The following is a 23,245-nucleotide window of genomic DNA, read 5'->3' on the forward strand; positions in this document are numbered from 1 at the left end:
TAAAACCTAAAATATTCCACTCCAAAATTATTAACACAGGTGGAAAAACTCTGTCCTGTGTGTATTCTGTATTCTGTCTCCTCCTCTCCACAGTGACTAAAGTCATCTGCTCAGTGAGCAGCTGGTTAATACCTGTCCTTCAAAGGTATTATTTATAGACGCAGTTAGCGTCAGAAATAATACCTTCAGGTTTGGTAAATCACAATGCGCGTGCTAAATAACATATTTGCATTTTCTCCTCCCTGTATTTTGCACACTGGGGTTAAAACGTCTCATATTACATATTCATTATGGCAAACGTACTAAATGGACAGTGCGTACTATCTTGCACAGTTTAAAGACGCAAACCTCAGTGCGCTGCGTTAGTAGATCAGCTTGCACATTTTTTGCGGGTGATTTCAAGTTTGCAAACCTTTAGTAAATCAGGCTTAAGTAGTTAAGGAAATAAATAACTAAAAAACACTACTTGAGTGTTAAAGGCTCCACATCCATGTGCCACCTACATGTTATCACCTATTTTGGCCTAGTTGGACTGCTTCTAAGGACTACTTTATTAACATTAATTTTTGAAATATTTTTCTGGTATAATATACAGTCACTGGACACTTCATTAGGTGTGCATTTTAATTCAATCCAATGCAACAGCTCTGCTATAAATTCTAATTTTTTGAAGTTTATACATTTTCATTTTTTGTCACAAAAGTTATAATTCTACTTAATGTGTATTACTGAGGTTTTAATAAATGGTGGTGGTGTACTGGATTGCATTATATTGACTGGTGTTCCTAACATTTTGCCCCCTCATGTATGTTAATGGAGTGGACAAAATATAAGTAACACCCTTCAATATAATGCACCCTAATACACCACCATCACTCACTATTACCTCAATAATAAACATAATCAACAAAAAATGAAAATGTATAAACTTCATAAATGTAGAATTTTTAGCAGAGCTGTTGTATTGGATTCAATTGAATTGCACAGGTGTACCTAATAAATAGGCCAGTGAATATATATTAATATTGTTGTGTAGTGTGTTATGTTGTTGTACCTGTTTGAGCAGTGGAGTTATTACTTCCTCGTTCTGATTAGTTCATGTAGTTTGGTGATCTCATCTGAATCCAGCAGGAGAACATTATTTTTACTCTCGATACTCTATCATTATCAAAGTAGTTTGGACTTTTACTTACAATGGAAAGACTTTTTGACTCCAACTAACATTCAGATGAGGAGTTAAGGGCCCTCACTGCCTCAGGATGTGTGCTGTTGCAGAAACGAGTAGTTCCGCTACGTAACCTTTTCCCTGAAGGAAGAGGAACAAAAAGTGAGAGGGCTCTCTGATTATTTGCAGATCCATCCTTAACATGCAGATATTATAATTTTCAAATTCAAATTAGCTTTATGACATGATAGATCATAAATCTCCATTGCCAAAGCATTGACAGATGATGACAAATAAATATACAACATGCAAATATGAACAAACAATCAAAATCAATCCAATACTGTATAGTAACATAGTCTGACAGAGTGAATGTTGACCAGTGATTTTTGATGCTACTTTCACTGCCTTATTTCACATCCCCGCCTTAAAACCACACTATATATATATATACTTAAGTTTTATCTATTAAACTAAGTTATTGCATGTTGAGTTATCATAGATGGAAAAGCACATGTGCCACAAATTACATTATTGAGGACTTTGTTCTATTTAAGTGTCCCAGTAAGACATTACAGTGAGTCAGCATGTACCAGGACTCTAAATAGAATTCAGACATTATTCGATTTATTATTTATACTTGTACTGTCAAAACTTCCTCTACAACATAGATTTAAAAGAACCACAATTTGGTTTGAATAAACAGATTTCAGATCGGAAGAGGAAGTACAGGCAGAGTTCAACTGAGATGTCGGGGAGTGTCGTCATAGTTGAATCAAGGATCGTGATGTCTGATACTTTTTTCCCCGAGACCTCCTTTAGAAGATCTTCATGTCCAATCATAACATGATTAGAAGTGTCTTTTTTTCTCAGTTTGAGAAAAGATTCAATTTGTGAACTTTTAAAAAATTATCACAGAGTTTTTTTCAGCCCAGTGTAACCAAAAAATGGAAGAGGAAGTGAGTAAGATATAGAGACGGGAGTGATTATAGTATATGATGAAATATTGGTTAACGCGCCCAAAACAACAGATAGTGGGATAGTAATCTCAATATGCTAATGTCCCATTATTAATCTGAAGCATGGTGAAATGACAGTTCTATTCAACCGGCTTTGATCAGAACTCACCACAGTCCCTCTCTGAAGTCAGACGCTTCTTCTTCTTCTAATATCAAAGAAGCAGTGAAAGAAGTGCGTCTCAAAGAATTCATTTATTTTGTCAGCAGCTAGGTGTTTGTTTTAATTAGATGATATGCTGGCAGGAGGAATTTATGCTTTGCATGTTAAAATATCCATATTTGGCTGGATCGTTCCTTTCAGACAGAATGAGTAATGTACGGTTAGATTATTTCCTTGTTTTAATTAGTCTCACAATATATTTTATTCTTATTTTTTAAGTGTTATATATAAATAACTTCTAAAAAAACAGAGGTAACCAAAGATAAATGCTTTGACATTATAATGCAATTTCAGTGAAGGCCACTAGATGGGAGTGTTGTGTTCTAAATGATTTGCTGTCAGTGAGATAGAAGAACCTCTGCCTTTAGAAGCTTCAATTACTGACCCATTACTTTATGGTTTCTATAGTCTTATATCGTCCCATGAGTTATATTGATGTTAGTGATGTGCTACGTTATTGTCACATGGTCTGAATGTTGTCAAATGTATTTTTTTCTTCTTATGGTGAATCTCTTGATCAGCACATATTTGATCTGAATGTTGTACTTACATGTTCTATATGTGTGTGATCATGTAGTGATTTACTGAATGTTTTTAGACGACTGATCTAAAAAACATCTACAATTTAATCTGGCGGTGTCTGCATTGATAACCGGACTGATGGCAGACCTCAACCTTGTGAAATCCTGAGGCTACTGCTAATTCTTTAACGTGTCTGTCTTTATATCAAGTTGCATTAAGGTTTCAGCATGCTTGAAGCACACACTCAAAGGTGATCATGTTGTGTCTTTCATTATGTTGCACTCTTTTGCGATAAAAGTGCTCAAAGTAGTTGTCTTAATAATGGATAAAAAAAGGCTTTGAGAGTTCAAACCTGTCCTACCTTCACACCTGTGCACACCTGGCCAGCTGCTATGTGAAATGGGGGAGTTTGTCATATAGTTGGTCTCACAAAGTCAGAAAATGTGTTAGACTATTCAAAAGCTTTGTTAGAAGCACACCAAGGACATTGTGCTGTGAATAGTTTGTTAATTTTTAACTATGTAGAAACTGACATTAAGTTTTGCCATCTTTAATCTTAAACATACAAACCAATTAGATTTTTCTTAATACGACAAATGTGGGATTTTACATTTTAATTATTTTTATATATTTATATATATATGGCCTCGTCAGCATTTGTTTTGCCACATTAGGGCTACTGTATCATACTGGGAGATACATCTGATTTGTCTACAGCATAATAGCCTCTAACAGGATACCACTGTGGTCAGCATATTGAGTTACCACCTGATTTTTAGTCACCACAGTAACGGCAACAGTGTGGAGTTGAGCTGCATTTAATAATGATTCCACTCCAAGTTTAGCTGTCTATCAGAAGAGATTTTCTCATGACACACACATGCACACACACACACACACGCTCTGTGTTGCACCCGGCTTGAGAAGGGCTCATGGAGGTGTATGTGTCCTGTCCTCTCATCTTTGATACATCTCCGTTTTTAACACACGCACACACACACACGCACACACACATTTTTCCCTCCTTGTGTAGCCTCTCGTTCCCACCTCCTCCCTCTCTCTTCCTCCCCTCCCTCCTCCTCAGATGACCGGGCTGGAAAATTAGCTTGTCACATTGGCTTTGAATTGAATTGACCTGAATGTACCTTCCTCAAACACCCCCTCCTCTTCTCTCTCTCTTTTAGTCTATCTTTCTCTCTCTCTCTCTCTCTCTCTCTCTCTCTCTCTCTCTCTCTCTCTCTTTCCCCCCCCTGCCCCCGTCCTCTCTCTGTCCGGTGTGTTTGGGTGTATGATCAGCCACACAGACTGATATATGCTGATGTATACAGACAGACAGAACCACTACTGACATTCCCCCAAAACACAGAGATGTGCCTCCTGCATGTAAATACCACAAGTAGGTGTTTGGAGGGCCCTTTTTGATAATAAAGAACCAACAAAAAGCGTCATCATCTATTATTCCCTGGGAGAATACTCAACCTGTCTTTCTTTGTTTCTTAACTTAGCATTTCCCTTTGTTTCTATTTTCTTTTCAGTTTCCTCGTTGGGTCAAACTTTTAGGGAAATATAAGCATTTTCTTTCTTTCCTAGAGTGGGATGAGAAGATTGATCTCAAACTCATGTCTGTGCGGGAAGTACAGCAGGTCAGAGCGTGTTTAGCTTAGCTTAGCTTAGGGTGAAGGTTGTAGGGAAAGCAGCTAGCTTTGCAACACCTCCAGAACTCAATAATTAACATGTTATTAGGGCTGGGACGATCAAATCTCTCTTTGATCTGAACCGACACAGCCCGTTTGCTCATGCTTCGGGGTCGTTCAATAGAGAGTAATTGCAAATAAATATTGTTTCAATGTGTAACTATTGAAATGTTCACACAAGGGCTTTCATAAATTCCTACAGTGTTGGCACTGCCGCCTATGCAGGTTAAAAGTTAATGACAGCGACTTGAAGTGAGGAGGAGCAACGCGTGTCCGGCTTGTCAGCGCAGCGGTGTCGCTCACTTTTGCATGCATGTGATGTAAAACATTAAAAAATAACGTAATTATAACAAAAAACGTGCCCCCCCCCTGCCGATTTAATCGTGTATTGGCAATCTAGAGCAATGACAATCTACAATTTGAAATTTAGAGGCAATCGCACAGCCCTACATGTTATATTATGTTTTTTTCATCTGTACACAAACAAAAATGTTTAAAACAGCAAGTCATAATTTTGAGGGAGTTGTGTATTGCAACTATTTAGCTTTTTCCTGTGTTTAAGCTAGGCTAGGCTAACCACATCTCCTATCCAGTTCTTTTCTTAACACATAAGGCATAAATAAGCATACAAACATATAACTCTTATCTCATATATTCATATCTCACTTTCACACAGTCATGCCACACAATTGCTAATTCCACCTTGTCATGGGTGTTTTTATATTATTTTAAATTAAATTTATTAAAGTTTTGCGCTGTTGGTCTGACAAAAAATGGCCTTTGGTCATTGTTATAATTTTTTCTGACATTTTATACACTTAAGTAATAATTCTTAACATAATTGACCTACCTAAAAATAATGGAAATAATTGAAGATGTGTCTGGTGTCCAGGGTTAGGGTGTATTTTAGCCAGGCTAGCTTTCTAGCTTTTGTAGCTTTCTCTACAACCTTTATGCTAAGCTAAGCTAAACAACGAGCATTTATGTTTCCTAGCTAGCAGTCTTTTTACCTCCGTTTTTTCCCACAATTTTCGTTTTTTTTGGTTCTGTATTGCCATCAACTGTCAGAATAGCAGAATAGCATGAAACTGTTGGCGTGTGTGTATAAAATTTGTGTATTGTGTGCATGCCTGTTACAAACTAAATGGTGAACCACTCTCAATAACATTGCTCCATGGCACCACTAGTGGTCAAAAACTCCACAGGGTATCTTTTAAAATGCTTGTATAAATCTTTCCGTCACTCAAACTGCTGCAGCACAGAACTCATTAATCTCCCCTCTCTTATGGTACTAATGTTGGCACTGATTGGACACCTGCATTCAGTTATTCAATTAGCAGTCTTCTACGATGGAAAATATTCACAAGCTTTTGCGCTATGTGGTTTCTATGTCCATGCATTGATTTGGCAGACTCTACACGTACTGTGTCTTTCTTTCACCCTCACTTGTCCCCCTCATGTCTATCTTTTACCCATATCTTCAGCCTATTCCAGCACACACACACTCACACACACACACTCTCTCTCCACAGTGGCACATGATGGATGACCCTTGTCTTTGGATGCTAATGCATCAAGAGCTCAGCGTGCAGTGTTGTGTGTACGTGTGTGTGTGTATATGTGTGTGTATATATAGACATAGTCCATTCAGCTGATTTTTACACCCATGTGTCCATCTCCTGCAGGCCCTTCAGTGAAACTGTAACTGAATATGTCTGGTTGTCAAGGTTTTCTCTCTTTTTTTCTACCTACTGAAATTTGGTCTGGCCAAGGCCAGATTTGTGTTTGCTCCCACACTCAAACATCACTTGCCAGTTCTTTGAATCAGGTGGATTTACAACCAACAGATTGAACATTACAGAACATTACATTTTAATGGTTGTATATTACCTTGTCTTGGACCAAAATGTTGTTCTAGAGTAAGGTTGACCAGACAATAGCAGGATTACGAACATTAGAGTTATAAAGATGAAGTTTGTTTTGGCGTTTCAGGGTAATTTTCTGCCTAGACAATGCTTGGGGATAGGCTGATATAAGAACTTTTTATATATAGCACTTTTCTAAACAGGGTTACAAAGAGCAAATGCAGTGTTGTTGGAGTCTGTCCAATGCTTGGACAGGTATAAAACTCTCCTGGTTGAATCATCGACGTTTGTACTGAAGTACAAATGATGAGCAACTCTGCAGGAGATATCTGGTTCTTTGATAAAAAGCCAAACACTTTTAAAGCACAGCTCTTATGGTCCATTCTAGTAAACATACAATTATGTTGTGTGTACCTCTAACTGTGAACTGAAATTTAAGATTACACCCACAAAAGTAGGTAAATCTCTAATTCTAGATCAGTTTTGAGATAATTTGGTACTCTGTTTTGTCTCCACTTGCAATCAGAATTTAATACAATCAACCTCCACCTTTGACTGGCTTCTTCTCCATATAGGTACATGGGTATCATATTTAAAGCCATCTGCCTTACCAACGAGAGAAAAGAAACATGATGTCACATAAAGCTGTAGAATAGTTCAATGATCCATGAGAATCTCATGTTTCTAGGTTGAGGAACATTGAGGATAATATAATAAAAAATTGATCACAGTGGAAGAATCAACACATTCTACCAATTTGCTATGTATATATGTTTATATATATATATTGTTAACTTAATGGTGGTCTGTTGGTTGGACAGATGGAAAAACAAACTGAAAAACCAACGACAAGACCCCATTTACTGATCATGAGTCACCATGATAGGTGAATTGTAGGAAAACAGAAGGCCAAGCTGGTAATCTGGACCTTGACCTCAGAACCCCTCCTCCTCTTCCTCCACCTCTCTTCCACCTCCTCCGTCTCCTCTGGTGAGAGCGAGTCAAACCGAGCAAAGATAATTGTTTCTAGTTCTCTATGTATGTGTGATAGAAGCCTGGTCACTTGGTTTAACTCGACAGGCATGATCCTCCACAATCACCTGTAGGGACGAATTAGTGTCACGGCCGGACGCTCTGCATTAACACACACACACACACACACACACACACACACACACACACACACACACACACACACACACACACACACACACACACACACACACACACACACACACACACACAGAGCAGCTATTCACCTCCAGAGGTGATATATGATGTGACCACTCTTACTTTACCCTGAGGTGTGTGTGTGTGTGTGTGTGTGTGTGTGTGTGTGTGTGTGTGTGTGTGTGTGTGTGTGTGTGTGTGTGTGTGTGTGTGTGTGTGTGTGTGTGTGTGTGTGTGTGTGTGTGTGTGTGTGTGTGTGTGTGTGTATTTAGGAGGTTAAATGGCATTGCTGTTTCGAGTTTTCACTGATTTTGACCCCCATGAAAATAAATAAGTTTTTAAACTGATAACAAGCTTCTAAGCAGTTATTGATTTTTATTCATGTACATGCTCTATGAAAATACACTTACTGGAAAATATATTACAGTCAGCATGTTTAACACTTTTTTCCATTTTTTTGGTCAAATGCTGACAAGCTTTTAGCTCTGTTTTGGTCTGTACAACCCCTGAGAAAAATATTTAGCTCTTTATCTGCCAAATGCTTCACTGTGTTCACCAGTGTGTTCCTAACTGGCTCACTTGTTCAATTAACAGTATCATTAAACATAGAAAAGCAGCATATTCTCACTTTTTAGAAACTGGAAATAGTGGATGTTTGGCATTTTTACCAGAGAAAATGACTTAAACAGTTTAAATAGTTGCTTATAATTAGTCAATTGTTTCAGCTCTGCTGCCCTTCATGCTGGGCAGGTAGATTTATCAAAGCTTTCTGACTGAGAACATCTATCTGCTGTGTCTGTATTTGTGTTCAGCTCAGCCTCTGACTGAACTCACCAGGAAGTCCACTTCTGTCTGTTCATTTCTCTCCACCTGAAAACTTTTTAACTCTGTGCAGATACACACATCACACCCTGTCATGTTTTTCCATTGATCTTGTATGAAATCACACCGCCTCTAAAAAATTTGCCTCGCATTCTGCCTGAACACAGTTAGTTATACACTTCCTCATAGATGCTTTTATTACTGAAGAGTAGATCCATCTCTCCCTTTCTGCTCTTTCCTCTCTTTTTCTTTACTTTGTTCTTACACTTTGTCCCCTGCTTCCATTTGATTTCCCTCCTTCCCTCCTCCTTTTCTTCATTATACATTCCACTGAGCCCCCCTCTCTCTCTCTCTCTCTCTCTCTCTCTCTCTCTCTCTCTCTCTCTCTCTCTCTCTCTCTCTCTCTCTCTCTCTCTCTCTCTCTCTCTCTCTCTCTCTCTGTCTCTCTCTCTGTCCTGTTTAAGCTCAGGACAGTTTGCAAATGGCTCTTGTAGGTGGTGACTGCGGCTTTAAATGGAGGAACCGGTGGCATTGGTGGACACACACGCACAGACACACACACGTTTTCAGGCCCAAATTGATGAGGCAGATTTATGACGGCTGCTGGCCACAACAAATTAAGTTGACAGTGATGTATGTGGGGGGGCGAGTGTCACGCCGCACTAACGGACCACACACACATACACGAGCCCCGGCGGTGGCCCCCTACTCCCAGTCCTTCTTGTTAGGCATCCCTGTCGAGCAGCCCCCCTCCAGCATACCTGCATAATGAAATTCCTCATACTGATTTGTGTTTTTTTTCTCTTCTCCTTCTCTCTCCCTTTATCCTCTCGTCCACCCGCTTCCCTCCATCCCCAGACTCATCCCGCCGCCAGCAAACTGCCCCTGAAGGACAGCTTTACATTTGATGACTACAGGTCAGTGTGTGTGTGTGTGTGTGTGTCTGAACAGGGTTGGGGATTGAGTCAGATTGTTTACATGTGTGTGTGTGTGTGTTTTTCCTGAAGCAAACACAAGAGAATAATTGTGGTTTATTACAAGTTACAACTTTATTTTTCTTAGTTTTGGCCATCATTTCTATGAGTAATTATGATTTAAACACCGGCTTCATTCCTGGGATGTGGAAACATGTCGACACCAGCAGACAATTAACCCCCAGGTTAGTCAAACCTGTTCGGAAGAGAAAATAACTGCAATTTCCAAGAGAAACAAACCACAATGACCACAAGACTTACTAGGACAAAGTAATGCTCCTCAAACACCTGCAGTCTGAACATTGCATGTAGGCCTGTCACAATAATTATCGACTTATCGTATCACACTTCACATTAGCAGCTAAGAGGCTATTCATGTCACATTGGCTAAGTGAGTAGTGTCCTCCATTCCTCACTGTGTACGTCCTGAGTGGAGACTGCAGAAGAATTAAAGGTAAATAACTCTGTCCCCAACCATAATGGCAGTCTGTGTTTTAACTCTCCAGTCCCACCCCCCAACCCCCTTGTATTATTATATTATTATATTATCATTATATCAGTGGTATAAAATGACCTTTAAATGACAATAATATCGTTTATTGCGATTATTTCCAATAAAAGTAGTTATCGTGACAGGTCTGATTGCAGCTTAGACTTACCTATTACAAAGAGACAGAAGGAGAAACATTTATTCCCGTCACGTCAGACTTTGAGCACAATGGTGGACAAACTGATAGAAATGATGGTCAAAAGAACAAAATACCCAGTGGTAATAAAGCAGTTATTTTTTAAGAGATAGAATGCCGTGGGTTTAAGGAGGAGATAAAAGTGACCTGCTCGAAAGAAAACCTTCAATCTCTCTTCCTCCCCTCCTTTCTCATCTCCTTATCTACTCCGCTCACCCTCCACTCTCCCTTCTCCTCCTCTCTCCATCTTTCTCCCTCCCTCTTTCCGTCCTCATCTGATGCAAGGCCTCTCTCCGTTTGGCAATAGCAGTGTTAGATTTGATGAACCTCCCTCTCCTTTATGAGGCAGGATCGGCCGTTGTCCAGAGTCTCATGATCCGTGTGAGTGGAGACATTCAGCTCCACTGTAACGGACCCTGATTGGTCGATTGTAATTGACAGGTGGGCGGTGTCCTCGGTGATGACCCGTCAGAACCAGATCCCCACTGAGGACGGCAGTCGGGTCACGCTGGCACTCATCCCGCTTTGGGACATGTGTAACCATACAAACGGACTGGTAAGGTCTTAATCTAGCACACACACACACACACACACACACACACACACAGATGAACTACAGATTGCAATATAAGCATATAACAAACAGGCATTTCTCTCTTTTGCCCTCAACAAATTTCCAAAATGTATGAACTTTGTACAATTTGGGAGAGATTAAGTGGCACATAGGAGCAATATAAAGTATTAAAGTATGTCCGGGAGAGATTAGAAAAGGAGATAAATATTTTTTTTAAAGAAGAAAATGTGTTTTCTTTCGTTAATGAAATATTTTCATACAGTATAACACCAATATTTTATATTAAAATACAATAACTTGTTTTGTTGACCCATGGAGACAAAAACTAATCTCAAATGGATTAAGTAAAATATGTTTTTAAACATTTTTCCATTTTTTTCAGTGCAAGGCAGTAAATGTTTGTACCATTGTACCAGTGATGCATCAAATACATGGTATTCAAAATGTAATAATGTCATTTTTTCTGATAGTTATATCTCTGACAGTCCAAACATAAATCTAGAAACGTGATTATGATAAATGGACATGAAATGTTTTTTTAAACAAAACTTTGTGTTATACTGAATGACCTTTTTTCTAAGGTACATTTGTATGAATCACAATATAAATGAATTACTGGCTTTATTCTAAGAGTATAACTAATATAAGTTCATAGTTGACATTCCAATGAACATAAAAAAGCTTTTAGGAAGCTGTACTTGCTGTTTTATCTTTTTGCTACTTTGAAAACCTCAAACGTCTTTGACCCATATAAGGTTATACATACATATTTATATAAAACATTTTAAAAATAAAGAGGCAAGAAAACAAGAGAATTGCATTTTTTTGTGCTTTATGAAATTAAACTCTGCCCAGAAGGGTCTTATCACCGGACAAAGGAGTGACATTATTATAATAAAGCTTGTGTAACAGACGGCTGCATTTGAAAGCACCTACATCAGCCTTCAGACTGTGGTCCAGATACACAGGATGAGACTGCTTTACAGCTCCAGGGTGAAGTTGTCTCTAACTTCAGGGCTAACCCACTTGAGGACTCTGCCTGCTTCTGTAGTAGCTGCAGCATTTATTTTCTGACAGACTGTACTCACACCCAACATTCACTGTTAGAGGCACAGTTTACAGCTAATCTGACTCCACCACACTCACACACACACACACACACACACACACACACACACACACACACACACACACACACACACACACACACACACACACACACACCAAGTGTATCAAAATAGGCTGAGCTACGTTCCAACTGTATTTAAGGTTGGCTTCTTTTTGACCTATATCTGGTTAACTGAAACCAAACTGCACTCATACAACCCATTTTTTGTTTGCCAGCTTCATGTTTATCTAGACAAACATGGATAAAATCACTAAGTGGAACAATACCGACTCTACAGACATATTACAGAGGCCAATTTTAACTTAAATGTTAGCTGTAATCTTGATTGTCTAAAGCATTGACAGAGTTCAGTCCTCTGTTCTGCTGTTAACACAGACTATTCTGAACTGAAACCCCAAGACTTGCTCATGGTCTTGGTCCTTCTGCCTAGGGACTATGGAAAATACTGTTGGTTAAAAGTTCTGAAAAAAAAAAAAATTAAATAAACAACAATATTAAATCCTCTTTTAAAGAAATTATCTTTATCTAAACATATTGAGTAAGTAGCACAAATGTCAATGGGATTTTGAACAAGGTTTTCTTACTTCTTCAACTGAACCGATGGTTTCGGTTTCACTTTGATTCTCTATGAAAGAATGATTTAAATTAGCTAAACGGTTATTGATCAATTTACTAAAATTTGGTCAATCAGAGACTCAGTTTGGACAACCTTTTGATTCATTTTTAAAGTCCTTTAAATTATTGAAGACCAATAATTATAATGTGGCAGAAAATGTGAAAAAATGTGAATTCTTACGTGATACTTAATAAAATGACATGATAATATATGGTTTCAGTTTCACCAAAAATATTGAATTCCCACATAAAAAAATACAATCCTGGATGCCAAAAAAAGATGTTCCAATAAAAATGTGTTTGTAGAACCCACTAAAATACAAGAATGGATACATTTAATAAATGATATTTATGTTATTAAAAGGATAACTTTCTCTTGCCGTCTCAAGAAAACTGTGTTTATTAAGTGGGTCAAATATGTAAAACCCTTACAACCAGATTTTGTGGAGGTGTCACGTGAATGATTATGTAAAGCTATTGTTTTCCTGCCCCTTTATTTTATATAGATATGTATTTTGAACCCCCTTCTTTTCTTTTAAATATGTATGTTTGTTTAATCTTTTCCAACCTCTCCTGGACTTACCCGTCACTCCTTTTATTGCTCTTATGCACACACTTCATCTCTCCTAAACTGTATAAAGTTAATAAATCTTGCAAATGTACGGATAGCAGAAGAGATGCTACTACTGGTTTGATGAATGTATGTATTACAATCGGCAGTCCAAAAAGAAAATAATTTAAAAAAAAAGAAAAGAAAATGTGTTGGTAAAGGTTATATGTGTAAATGTTGTTGACCTGCAGATCACAACCGGTTACAACCTGGAGGATGATCGTTGTGAATGCGTGGCCCTGCAGGACTACAAGGAGAACGAACAGGTGGAGCTATGTTCAATCTAAATTACTCTTTTCATTTATGAGGATTTATAATAATTTACTTATATTATCTACATATTCTGTGCAGTTCGCTGTTAATGTTGTTTAAACATGCTCCGAATCTACCTAAAAGAAATCCCCAACTTATCTCCGTCCGTCCAGAAAGGTGATGGTAATATGTGATATGTCTTTCCCGTAGATCTACATCTTTTACGGCACGAGGTCCAACGCCGAGTTCGTCATCCACAACGGCTTCTTCTTCCAAGACAACGCCCACGACCGGGTGAAGATCAAGCTGGGCGTCAGTAAGAGCGAACGCCTCTACGCCATGAAGGCCGAAGTGCTGGCTCGGGCCGGCATCCCAGCGTACGTCCAACCTCCTCTTTTTGTAGTTCTTTCGAAGCATTTAATTTCAGTCGAAGGACAAACATGCCTCGCTTTCGTCTTTTCTACTTATCTGTGAACTCGGTGTCTGCTCTCATAAGTGACTGAATCTGCAATCTAGCGCTGGAAGCGTTTTACTCTAAAGCCTTTAATATGGGTCAAGGAGAGCTTCAGGCTCATGACTAACTTTCATGCACCTTTCTTATAGCCTCAGTGCACTTTTGTCTTCCCACAGTAGATATTTCAACCAATTAGCCCCCCTCCCTTTGGCATAATTGAAACACATAATATAAATGTTGCAGCAGGTCTCTTTTATTTTTTTTATTTTTTTTGTCTCCCACTCCACCAAGTATCAATTTACCATCCGCCCCAACACTTTCATCACGAAGAAGCTTAATCATTTTATCATTAGCCCCTTAATTTTATGCAGCATTCTCTGCTCGGCATTTTTAATCAGACGCCTTTTAATCTCTTATTGATGACAGTCTAAATCTCAACAGTGGAAATTAAATGAAACAATCCCCGTTGTTGCCGGGGCGCTCTATTAAAGTGACAGATATGGTCGTAGATCATTTTCAAAGGAAACAGCAACAGATTTGGTGCCGAGCCTCGCTGAGATGTAGAACGGCTGCTCTCATCAGACTCCTTTTTTTTTTTTTTTTTTTTACAACTGAAAGTCACTCTTCTTTTTTGCCCTTCTGAGTTAAAACATTTCACTATTCTTTTACAAATGTGCAATTAGCTCCTCTTCTTTAACTAACGCCCCATTTTGACAGGATTAACATTACAGGGGGAGGTTGGGGAATGAAATACTCACTGTGCTCCTCAGTAATTTAACTCGTGGTTCCAGATGGCATTTTAACCATGGCGAAATGACAGGATATGGTCTGAATTTGAGTCAAAAATCGCCTTATTTCTCGGACTAATAAATCAGTGAAATCTTAACGCCCAACATGAAACATTTATATCATTCAGTATGACTTACACTTCCCTAGGATATCATTATTTCTGATGTCCAACGCCAATAAACCTCCATAAATCCAATCAAAAATCGGAGAAAAAAAGAGTTGCCATGGCTACATTACAAACCAGAACTGCTAACATCTAATTTTGTATACTTGGTTTTATTTTTTCAGTTGTCATGTTCCCAAATAGGTATTCAGGTTGGTGTTAGCAGCAGATATGCAAACACTGAGGACAACTGGCTTCCTCTGTCAGTGATTCAGTCCTGTCTATGTGGACTGTAATTATTGTAATTGTAATAATTATAATAATGAAATACATGCTCCAGACTGGATTAACCCAGTGAGTTCCATTTGAGTGCAGTACTTCCCACAAAGAGTTAACCTACCTTAGCTGGATGCTCTATTGCTGGAGCAATGGACAGAGGGATAATTCAATAGGGAAGAGTGGGGAGGCGGCTGTAATGTGTTTGTGCGCTGTAATAATGTCGACCCTGTGCTACCGATCACCACATCGATCACTTTGCTGAAATAGGGGGAAAATATTGTCCTCTCCAGAATTACCTCCGCGTGTAATATTATGATGTGGAATAGATTCTGCTGAGTCCTGGATCACTACTGCTTTCATATGTTTTCTGTCACATTGCTGACTTTCACAATCCTTAGATTGTTCAGAGACAATAGAGAAAATATTTCATTTTGATAGTGTCAGATATGGAGGCAAATATGCTGTTATATGTTATACTTGCATGATGAAACTAATTTATGTAAATGGTAAACATTTTCAGATTTTTACATGACCTACAGAATGAATTCCTTTTTTAAAAAAAAATAGTTTTGGCCATTGTTTGTTTCTATTGATAATGATAACATTGTACTAACCAATCAGGAAGCATGTTAACATTATTAATAAGAAGTCAAGCAGGACAATAAACAAAAAGTTGTATGATAATCACAAATGAATAAACAAGTAAAAAGCAGAGGAGTGTGATAAAAAAGTGTCTTAACTATTAGTTAAGACACTTTGTGTATATTGAAAAATATCAGGATATCACAGAAACACCTGTATCAGCATTCAGATATGCAAAAAACACAGTATACTACAATAATAATTATATTTATTGTTGTGAAATATCAGTATAGTTATGCCTGATTTAGAAATCAGTAAAGGTTTAATGTGTATTAGCAGTGTTGTGCTGCTGTCAGTTAAAAAATTATAGTTATAGCTCAAACTAAAATGGCATGGAATTGAAGTAGTGAATATATACTACAGTCTTATTATGCCATATGAAGCTATGCTGTGCTCACATGTGAATAATACACATCAACACTGAAGTATTATTATAGTAGTATTATATTTTAGTTTTCTTTTAAGCCAATTGCAGACCTCTTTATATAAATATTGTGGCAATTTAACATGTAAGTCACATGTTGGTGGTCACATATTGGAATAAACCTTGATGGCAGCTTTAAACTAGTAACATTTCTACAGTACTTTCAACACAAGTCAGTAGCACAAAGGGAAATGGAAGCTACTGTACATTAAATGCGTGCCTTGTTCCAACTCCTGAAGTACCCTGACATACATTTATCATGTATTATAAATAAAGGAAACAAAATTAGTTTAATAAAGCACAGAATACTGTGAAGGAGCCACTTAAAATGTAGATACATTACTTCTTGTGTCGCAGTAGACTCTTTTTTTTTTAATTCATTGGACCAGAGTCCAGTATTAGTGCAGTATAACTCTCACATTAGCCCTTTTTATCTCCCTTACATCCTCTGAAGAGACTCCTGAACCAATTCTTTTTGCTTTTTACTCATGTTAGCTAGTTAAGGTTCAAAATCAGTATCCTATGAAAGGGAATAAAATGCCATGGCTATGAAAGTGAATGTATAAAGTTATGTAAATATTATTTTGATTGTTTCAGAGGCCCTGTACTTGTCCACAGGTCAGGAGTTTTGAATGTGTATTGGACCTGTGTATTTTAAAAGTAACTAATGTGTTTGTTGGTTGTGTTTTCTAGGTCCTGCATCTTTGCTCTCCACTGTAATGAACCCCCCATTTCAGCGCAGTTACTTGCCTTTCTAAGAGTCTTCTGTATGACAGAGGGTAAGACGCTGACAGATACACCAACACACACACACACCAACACACACACACACACACACACACACACACACACACACACACACACACACACACACACACACACACACACACACACACATACACATTTACAGCCAGCACCAGGACATTCCCAGAGGAACCTCTAAGCCACAGACCTGGTAGCACACTGTAAAACAAAGCACACCACAGTTTCCGACGCTCTCCTCCTGAGACCACCGTCAAGCGACTGCTTCCTCCCCACATCAGTAGAGAGGGGAAGAGACGGAGAGGAGGTGGAGGTAGAGGAGAAAGAGAGGGAAGAGCAAGGCCTGTCCATTCCCGAGCTGGTTAATTGATCAAGGCAGGCCACCAGATGTGGGGAAGGAGCAATTCACAGGGGGGTTTGCAATATTCATCGGCATGTATGCAGAACAGCAGTGGTGTCATAAATCCCCAACCACACAAGGCCACATCCTCCTCTGTCACAGGACTCATCTTCAGGACCCTGCTTGATATATTATTCACTTTTTTTTTTCTTTTTGCTGCATGTTAATTTTTAAAACGGCCCCAACGCCTTTAGATGCATGTGTATGTGAGGGGGGGTGGTATCATTGCTTGTGTGTATATGTGTGTGTATGTGTGTGTTGACATTTTTTAACAGATGTGACATGATGGAATAGTGTGCACACACTACAGAGCCACTGCGGTTCACCTCTTTCATCTTCCCATGTAACCAAGCTATGTTTAACTCGTCAGATCAAAGGCAACAAGCTAAAGCTTTCAACAGGGAGAAAAGACCCTTTATGATGCTTTCACGTGACTCGTTGATCTTAACCAAAATCATGTTCACGTCGGTGAGGGACTAAACTTGGCTGGCTTAAAAAATCTTAGACTGAGTGGGGTTTGATGACTAAACTCAGGTCACAAATGAACAGGACAGTCTCACACTTTCTTGCTGTCTTACCCAAAGTCAGACGATTGAGAACAGAAACAACTATGGAAGGGGTCCAACAGCAGTAAATCAAATCTGAATCCCTTATCAAATTCATTTATGTTCCACTTTTATTATTTGCAGCTGAAATCATAAATAAAAAACTCACCATATGTTGGCTAAGAATCAAACACACCACAGTTTGTAGTGGGAGCCAAATTATGTTCACAACCTGTAGATGTTCATGAGTCATCAGTATTAGATATGAAATGTTGATTAAATGTATCTGGAACACTTTTACACCTTTTGTTCATGATCTACTTGATACACATAGACAGATTTATAACCCTAAGTTGATAGATTTAAAACATGAATAAGGTTTGTATACAAATTCAAGGGTTTCAAGGTCTCATTCAGTGTTCCAAACATAATATCTAGATTTGGATTCACTGGGATGTGTACTTTTTCAGTCTTGTCCAGTCAGTTTAACTAATCTATCTGACTCTGGGTTAGAGGTCTTTCAGGGGTCCACTTGGTTCTAAGCAACCAATGTTGAGCCAAGTCCAAATTATGTCCTCTCTGGTTGACCACATTTTGGATCAGATCTAGTTATTTCAGGTCTATTTTGTACCTGACTCTCTGGATTCTGTAAAAAATGAGTCTAAACATGTTGGCTTTGGATATGGTATCTGTTAAGAATCAGTTCCAACACTTAATACCTATGAAAACCTCCACTCTGGGTTTGTGTCACATAATATTTGACTGTTTAATTGATTGATAATGTTTTATAGTCAAATTCCCCTTAACAACTCCACAACGTTGGTCTTGCTCTTTGGTATTGTTTCAGAGGAACTGAAGGACTACCTGCTCGGAGATCGTGCCATCAATAAGATCTTCACCTTGGGCAACAGCGAGTACCCTGTCAGCTGGGACAACGAGATCAAGTTGTGGACTTTCTTGGAGACCAGAGCTGCTCTACTGCTGAAGACCTACAGGACCACCTCCGAGGTCAGTCGGCTGGAATTTGAATCAATTTTAATTGGCAATCTGGGGTTCCTTATTGCAAAAAACAGTTTGAGTTTGTAATCTTCTCTGTTTCTTTACCTCGTATCTTCTTCCAGGAGGATCGCTCCATGCTGGAGAAACCTGATCTATCTCTTCATTCTCGCGTTGCCATCCAGCTCCGCCTGGCCGAGAAGCAGATCCTGGAGAAAGCGTCAGCCAGCGGTCGGGCCAAGCGTCTGCACTTCGAGAAGAAGCTGGAGGAGGACGCTCCACTGCCTCAGTACGAGGAAAGCGACATCGCTTTGCTGGAGAATACTGACGCTGATGCCAAGCTTCCGATTATCCTGCGCAAGCTGGAGGAGGTGGAAGAAGGTCAGGAGATCCCGGAGGAAGAGCACAGTCCCTTCCTTAATGGGGGGAAGGCTGTGTACGGGATGGATATGCAGGCTAATGTAGACCCAGTGCAGGAGGAAACTCAGGAGAAGGTCAGCAAAGATGTTAATTCAGCTTTGGACTCGATTGAAGGTTCTAACGCAACCCAGAAGGGCCAAAGGGAGGAGGCCAACCTAAGTGCCAGTCGAACTGAAGAGAATCCCAAAGAGAACAGTGAATAAATATATTCCACTTACTGCCACAGCCCATGCTATTTATTTATTTTTGTGTCTCTTAAATGACTCAGAAATATAGAAGCTGAAATCAATTTTAATTCAAGTCGCAGAACTCGAGCGACTGTACGTTCATCCAGCGTGGCTTGTATTAGTTGTCCGCTGCTGAACTCGTTTAAAAAAAAAAAAAATGCTGCCAGTGTGTACCTCAGCCTTCTGTGCAGAACAGTTTTTCATTAGGAATTTTCTTTTTTTTTTGGTTTTGTTTCTGGGTTTGAAACGTGGGTTTACATTGAAACTGTTCAAGGCCTACAGCATAGGAAGAGAGTGAAGAGGGGGACACCACGGAACTGGTTCCAGCAAATTGTTAGGCGAACAAAGAAAAACTAAAAAACACAATGGAGTTAGGAGAATGTTATTTCCAGAAAGCCAAAATCTTTCTAATCTTGTGAATTGGTTGGTTTATTACTGCAGTTTGTCTCCATATATGTCCAGTATGTTTTGAGTTGACAATCGTATTCTCTAGTGCATTTTGGGGTGTGCTTGAGTAAGACCATCATTGTCCACTCTCTTTTTTTTCTGGTTAAAATCATTTCAAGCAAAAATAAGGAAGGAAACGTGAAAATGCTCTTATTAGGGAATGAGAGAATTTGATTGTAACTGTACAACACAGCAAAAATGACAAATGTTTTTTGCTCTTGTCAATGAAAAAATGTAATTTCTACCATAAAATTGTAAACTTTACATCAATGAATTGTTACAGCCCTTATTGAGAAACGAATAATTCAGTTTTATTTTGTGTTTTTAAAAAAAGTACCTTGATGAATGTACTCAATTTAAGTTGCAGTGGTTATCTGCAGATGTCACTGAAAGGGAGTGATCACTGGAGTTGCCCCTAAAGAAAGCCATATACAGCACTGACGGTTCAGTGAGACACAAGATGATGATGATGACGTTTTTTTTTCCTGTTGGAAGCTTTTTTTTTTTTTGACCGCCTTAACATGAGGCAATTTCAACACGACATTTTTGTACGAAAAAAGTGGAAGTACTGTCGGTAGGTTTTTACTCTTTTTCTTGTTTAGTTTGCGTTAACTATAGGGGTGACCCCGCTTACTGACTCTGTGCACTGATACTAAACACACGATACTGGCTGAGTACCTGACAGTCCAAAAGTCATATTTGTTATCATTTCTAATAATTTACCTGATTAAGACTGTGGACACAAGGGGACACATATTTTTGATCTTCATTTTTTGACCTTTTAAAATTAGAAGTGGAAAGTGGTAGTAGATGTGCTGAGTTCGTCAATCACAATGTTTAATTAAATCCACTCTAGAAAATACTGTGTTAACTGGTATCAGTGTATATGTGGGCCATATACGACTACATATACACTGTGGAATAATTTATAATTATTATCAATATATAGTTATTCTGGTATGTAAATCGGAATAATTTAAATCTGACCTAGTTCTACAATCTCTACCGTGAAGTAGGAGGGTAAAAGGTTTAAAATAAAACGGAACTTACAATGTTTAACTGTGTTGTAGCCTTGAGCTGCTGTCACTTCATACTTACAGTATGCATTTTGAGAGGGGGGGCAGTTGTATTCCTTCAATCAGAAACTAGCTGTGATGACACTCACTCTCTTGTTACTGTAGGTTGTCTTCCTGCTTTCAAAAAAATAAGGCTTCAAACATGGCTTTGTTGCAGCCTATTTGCATTTTTACTTCACTGTGCACTCGTATACACTTGTGCACATCTCACAAATATCAAACACTGAAAGGAGCTTGTTTGCAAGTATGATTGACAGCTTTATCAGTTACCATCGACTGAAGTCTGTACTGTTTGAGTGAGCCTGACAGCTTTAGTACAATTCATGTAAAAGTGGTCTTTAACTGCAGCACATGCAAGTAAACATAGTAAGAATAATCATCAAAAAGATACTTAAGAATGAAAAACTAAAATTGCAATAGAAATATATATATTATTAACATGCAACTTATTAGAGAATAATATAATAATATTATAGAGAAGTATAATAATAAGCCGAAACTGTGATTTTTTACATACTTTAAAGAATAATTAAACATTTATGGAAATGCACATATTTGCTTTCTTTCTGAGAGATGGATAAGAATTTTGAGCAACCATAAGTCTTAACTATGGAGCTGAGATGTGACATTTGCCTTGTTTATCATAAAGATGGAAAAAGAAGGGGACAGCTAGCAAAGTTCAAAAATATGCCCACCATGTTGTATCTTGTTTGTTTAACCTGCCTTAAACCTCGGATTAGCAGAGCTACATAGCGAGTTTTAGCATTGTTTAGCTGTCTGGCTCCAACTTTACTGCTTTGGTTCAATGTCACTGCTCTCATAGTGTCATTTTTTAGCCCCAGCTTTTCCAGTAAAAAAGCTCTAAAAACCCCCACTGTTCACTACCTGCTCAGAACCAAATTGCAAATAAATATCGTTAGCAAGTAGCTGGTGAACATAATGGCGCATTAGTAGCTAGCGTGCCAGATATTTACCTCAGGAGTTGGTGGGGACCATAAATCGAGCTGAGAGACAGTGAATATTGGACTTACATTCATCAGGTGGACAGAAACAAGACTCCAAATGAATGATAGTGTTGCTCCATAAATGCTGGATATGGAAATGAGCAATGATAATATAAATGATATGTATAAATGTTGTATTTACAGCTTGTTGTCACTGGCTCTAGGTGGCAAAACATATTTATTATTGCAGGTTTAAACATATTTTTAAAATGTTAATATTGTTATTTAGGGGGTGTGAAGTCGTGGTGGAGGTAGCTTTATGCGAAGCTATGCTAATCACTTCCCAGTTCCAGCTTTGTACTTAACGCACACACACAAGATTCATATCAGTCTTCTCAATACACTCTCATAAAGAAAGCAAAAAAGGGTATTTAACATAGTAAACTGTTTCTTAACATTTATAACATGAATCATTGGTAAAACTATATTTGAATCATAAGGTCCCTGTTCTCCTCTACTCCTCAGAACATATATGAAGTACATGCTAAATTTGATCTTTTTTTCTTTAAAAAAAAAAAAAAAATTAAACTTCTTTCACATCTCTATTTACAGATAAAAATAACTGTTGTGACTGTCAGGGGATTGGCACTGTGATTTAGAATCGAACACCCATAATATTGGTCGGGGTCACTCCAGGTTAACCAGTTGAGTTATGAAGATTTAACGGACCTTGCCATGTTGTTAGCTAACGGTGGCTTGAAGGTGGTCTGAGGGGAAGGCAGTAAATGATCACTGCCACAACGTTCCCTCTACAAGTGGTATGCATTAATATAACCAAATCTAGGTTAAAGTCACCTTATTGTAGGTCAGGTGTGTTTCACCACTTTGTACCACACGATGCTCTTGTTTTGTATCATGTTTGATGTGTCACTTGTCTTTCTGTGGCTAGAGCACTTTTCCATCACAAATCTGTATTTTTTATGCAATCATATACTTTTACCAACCTCACTGTTTGCTGCTTTTCTAAAGACCTCTGTACCATAGTGTGTGATCTCCTAGCTTTAACCATAGACTCAACAAGTCCTGGCCGGGTACATCCAGTTGAACTGGACTCCTCACCATTATCACCGTATGCAGTAGTTCTGGGTTTCTGTCAGTGTAAAAAGACCTGGATTGTGCAGTAAAAGCTAGAGTTGATAAATCCTGAAACTGTCAACATTCAAAAGCCAGAGATTAAACTTCATCTCATTTCTCACCTCTTGTGTGGAGTGTTGTTCTTAAACCTTTCTCTAATCTTCATCAACCAGTCTTCTCCTCCAGAGACTCAAGGTCACCATCCATCTATTATTCCTCTTCCTTGTCCTTTTTGTTGGGAGGAAAAAGGTTTATTTAATGTATTTTCCCCTTCTTTGCCCCCTGGCCCTATTACGAATTTATAAAAGAAACATTATCTTGAATCATTTAATTCGGGGCAATTAAA

General features: G+C 38.4%; 1 protein-coding gene across 1 annotated transcript in view; it reads left to right on the forward strand.

Moving 5' to 3' along the window:
• Positions 1-23,014, forward strand: part of setd3 (SET domain containing 3, actin histidine methyltransferase) — a 33,845-nt gene extending 10,831 nt beyond the window's left edge. The window contains exons 7-13 of the mRNA XM_062440366.1: positions 9,276-9,334; positions 10,519-10,633; positions 13,197-13,271; positions 13,468-13,634; positions 16,642-16,727; positions 18,503-18,663; positions 18,777-23,014. Of these exons, the coding sequence (XP_062296350.1) occupies positions 9,276-9,334; positions 10,519-10,633; positions 13,197-13,271; positions 13,468-13,634; positions 16,642-16,727; positions 18,503-18,663; positions 18,777-19,274 (1,161 nt within the window). The 3' untranslated portion in view covers positions 19,275-23,014. The remainder of the gene's footprint in view (positions 1-9,275; positions 9,335-10,518; positions 10,634-13,196; positions 13,272-13,467; positions 13,635-16,641; positions 16,728-18,502; positions 18,664-18,776) is intronic.
• Positions 23,015-23,245: the final 231 nt, after the last annotated feature.

Source organism: Scomber scombrus, chromosome 19, assembly GCF_963691925.1.
Source record: "Scomber scombrus chromosome 19, fScoSco1.1, whole genome shotgun sequence".
Classification (NCBI taxonomy): Eukaryota; Metazoa; Chordata; class Actinopteri; order Scombriformes; family Scombridae; genus Scomber; species Scomber scombrus.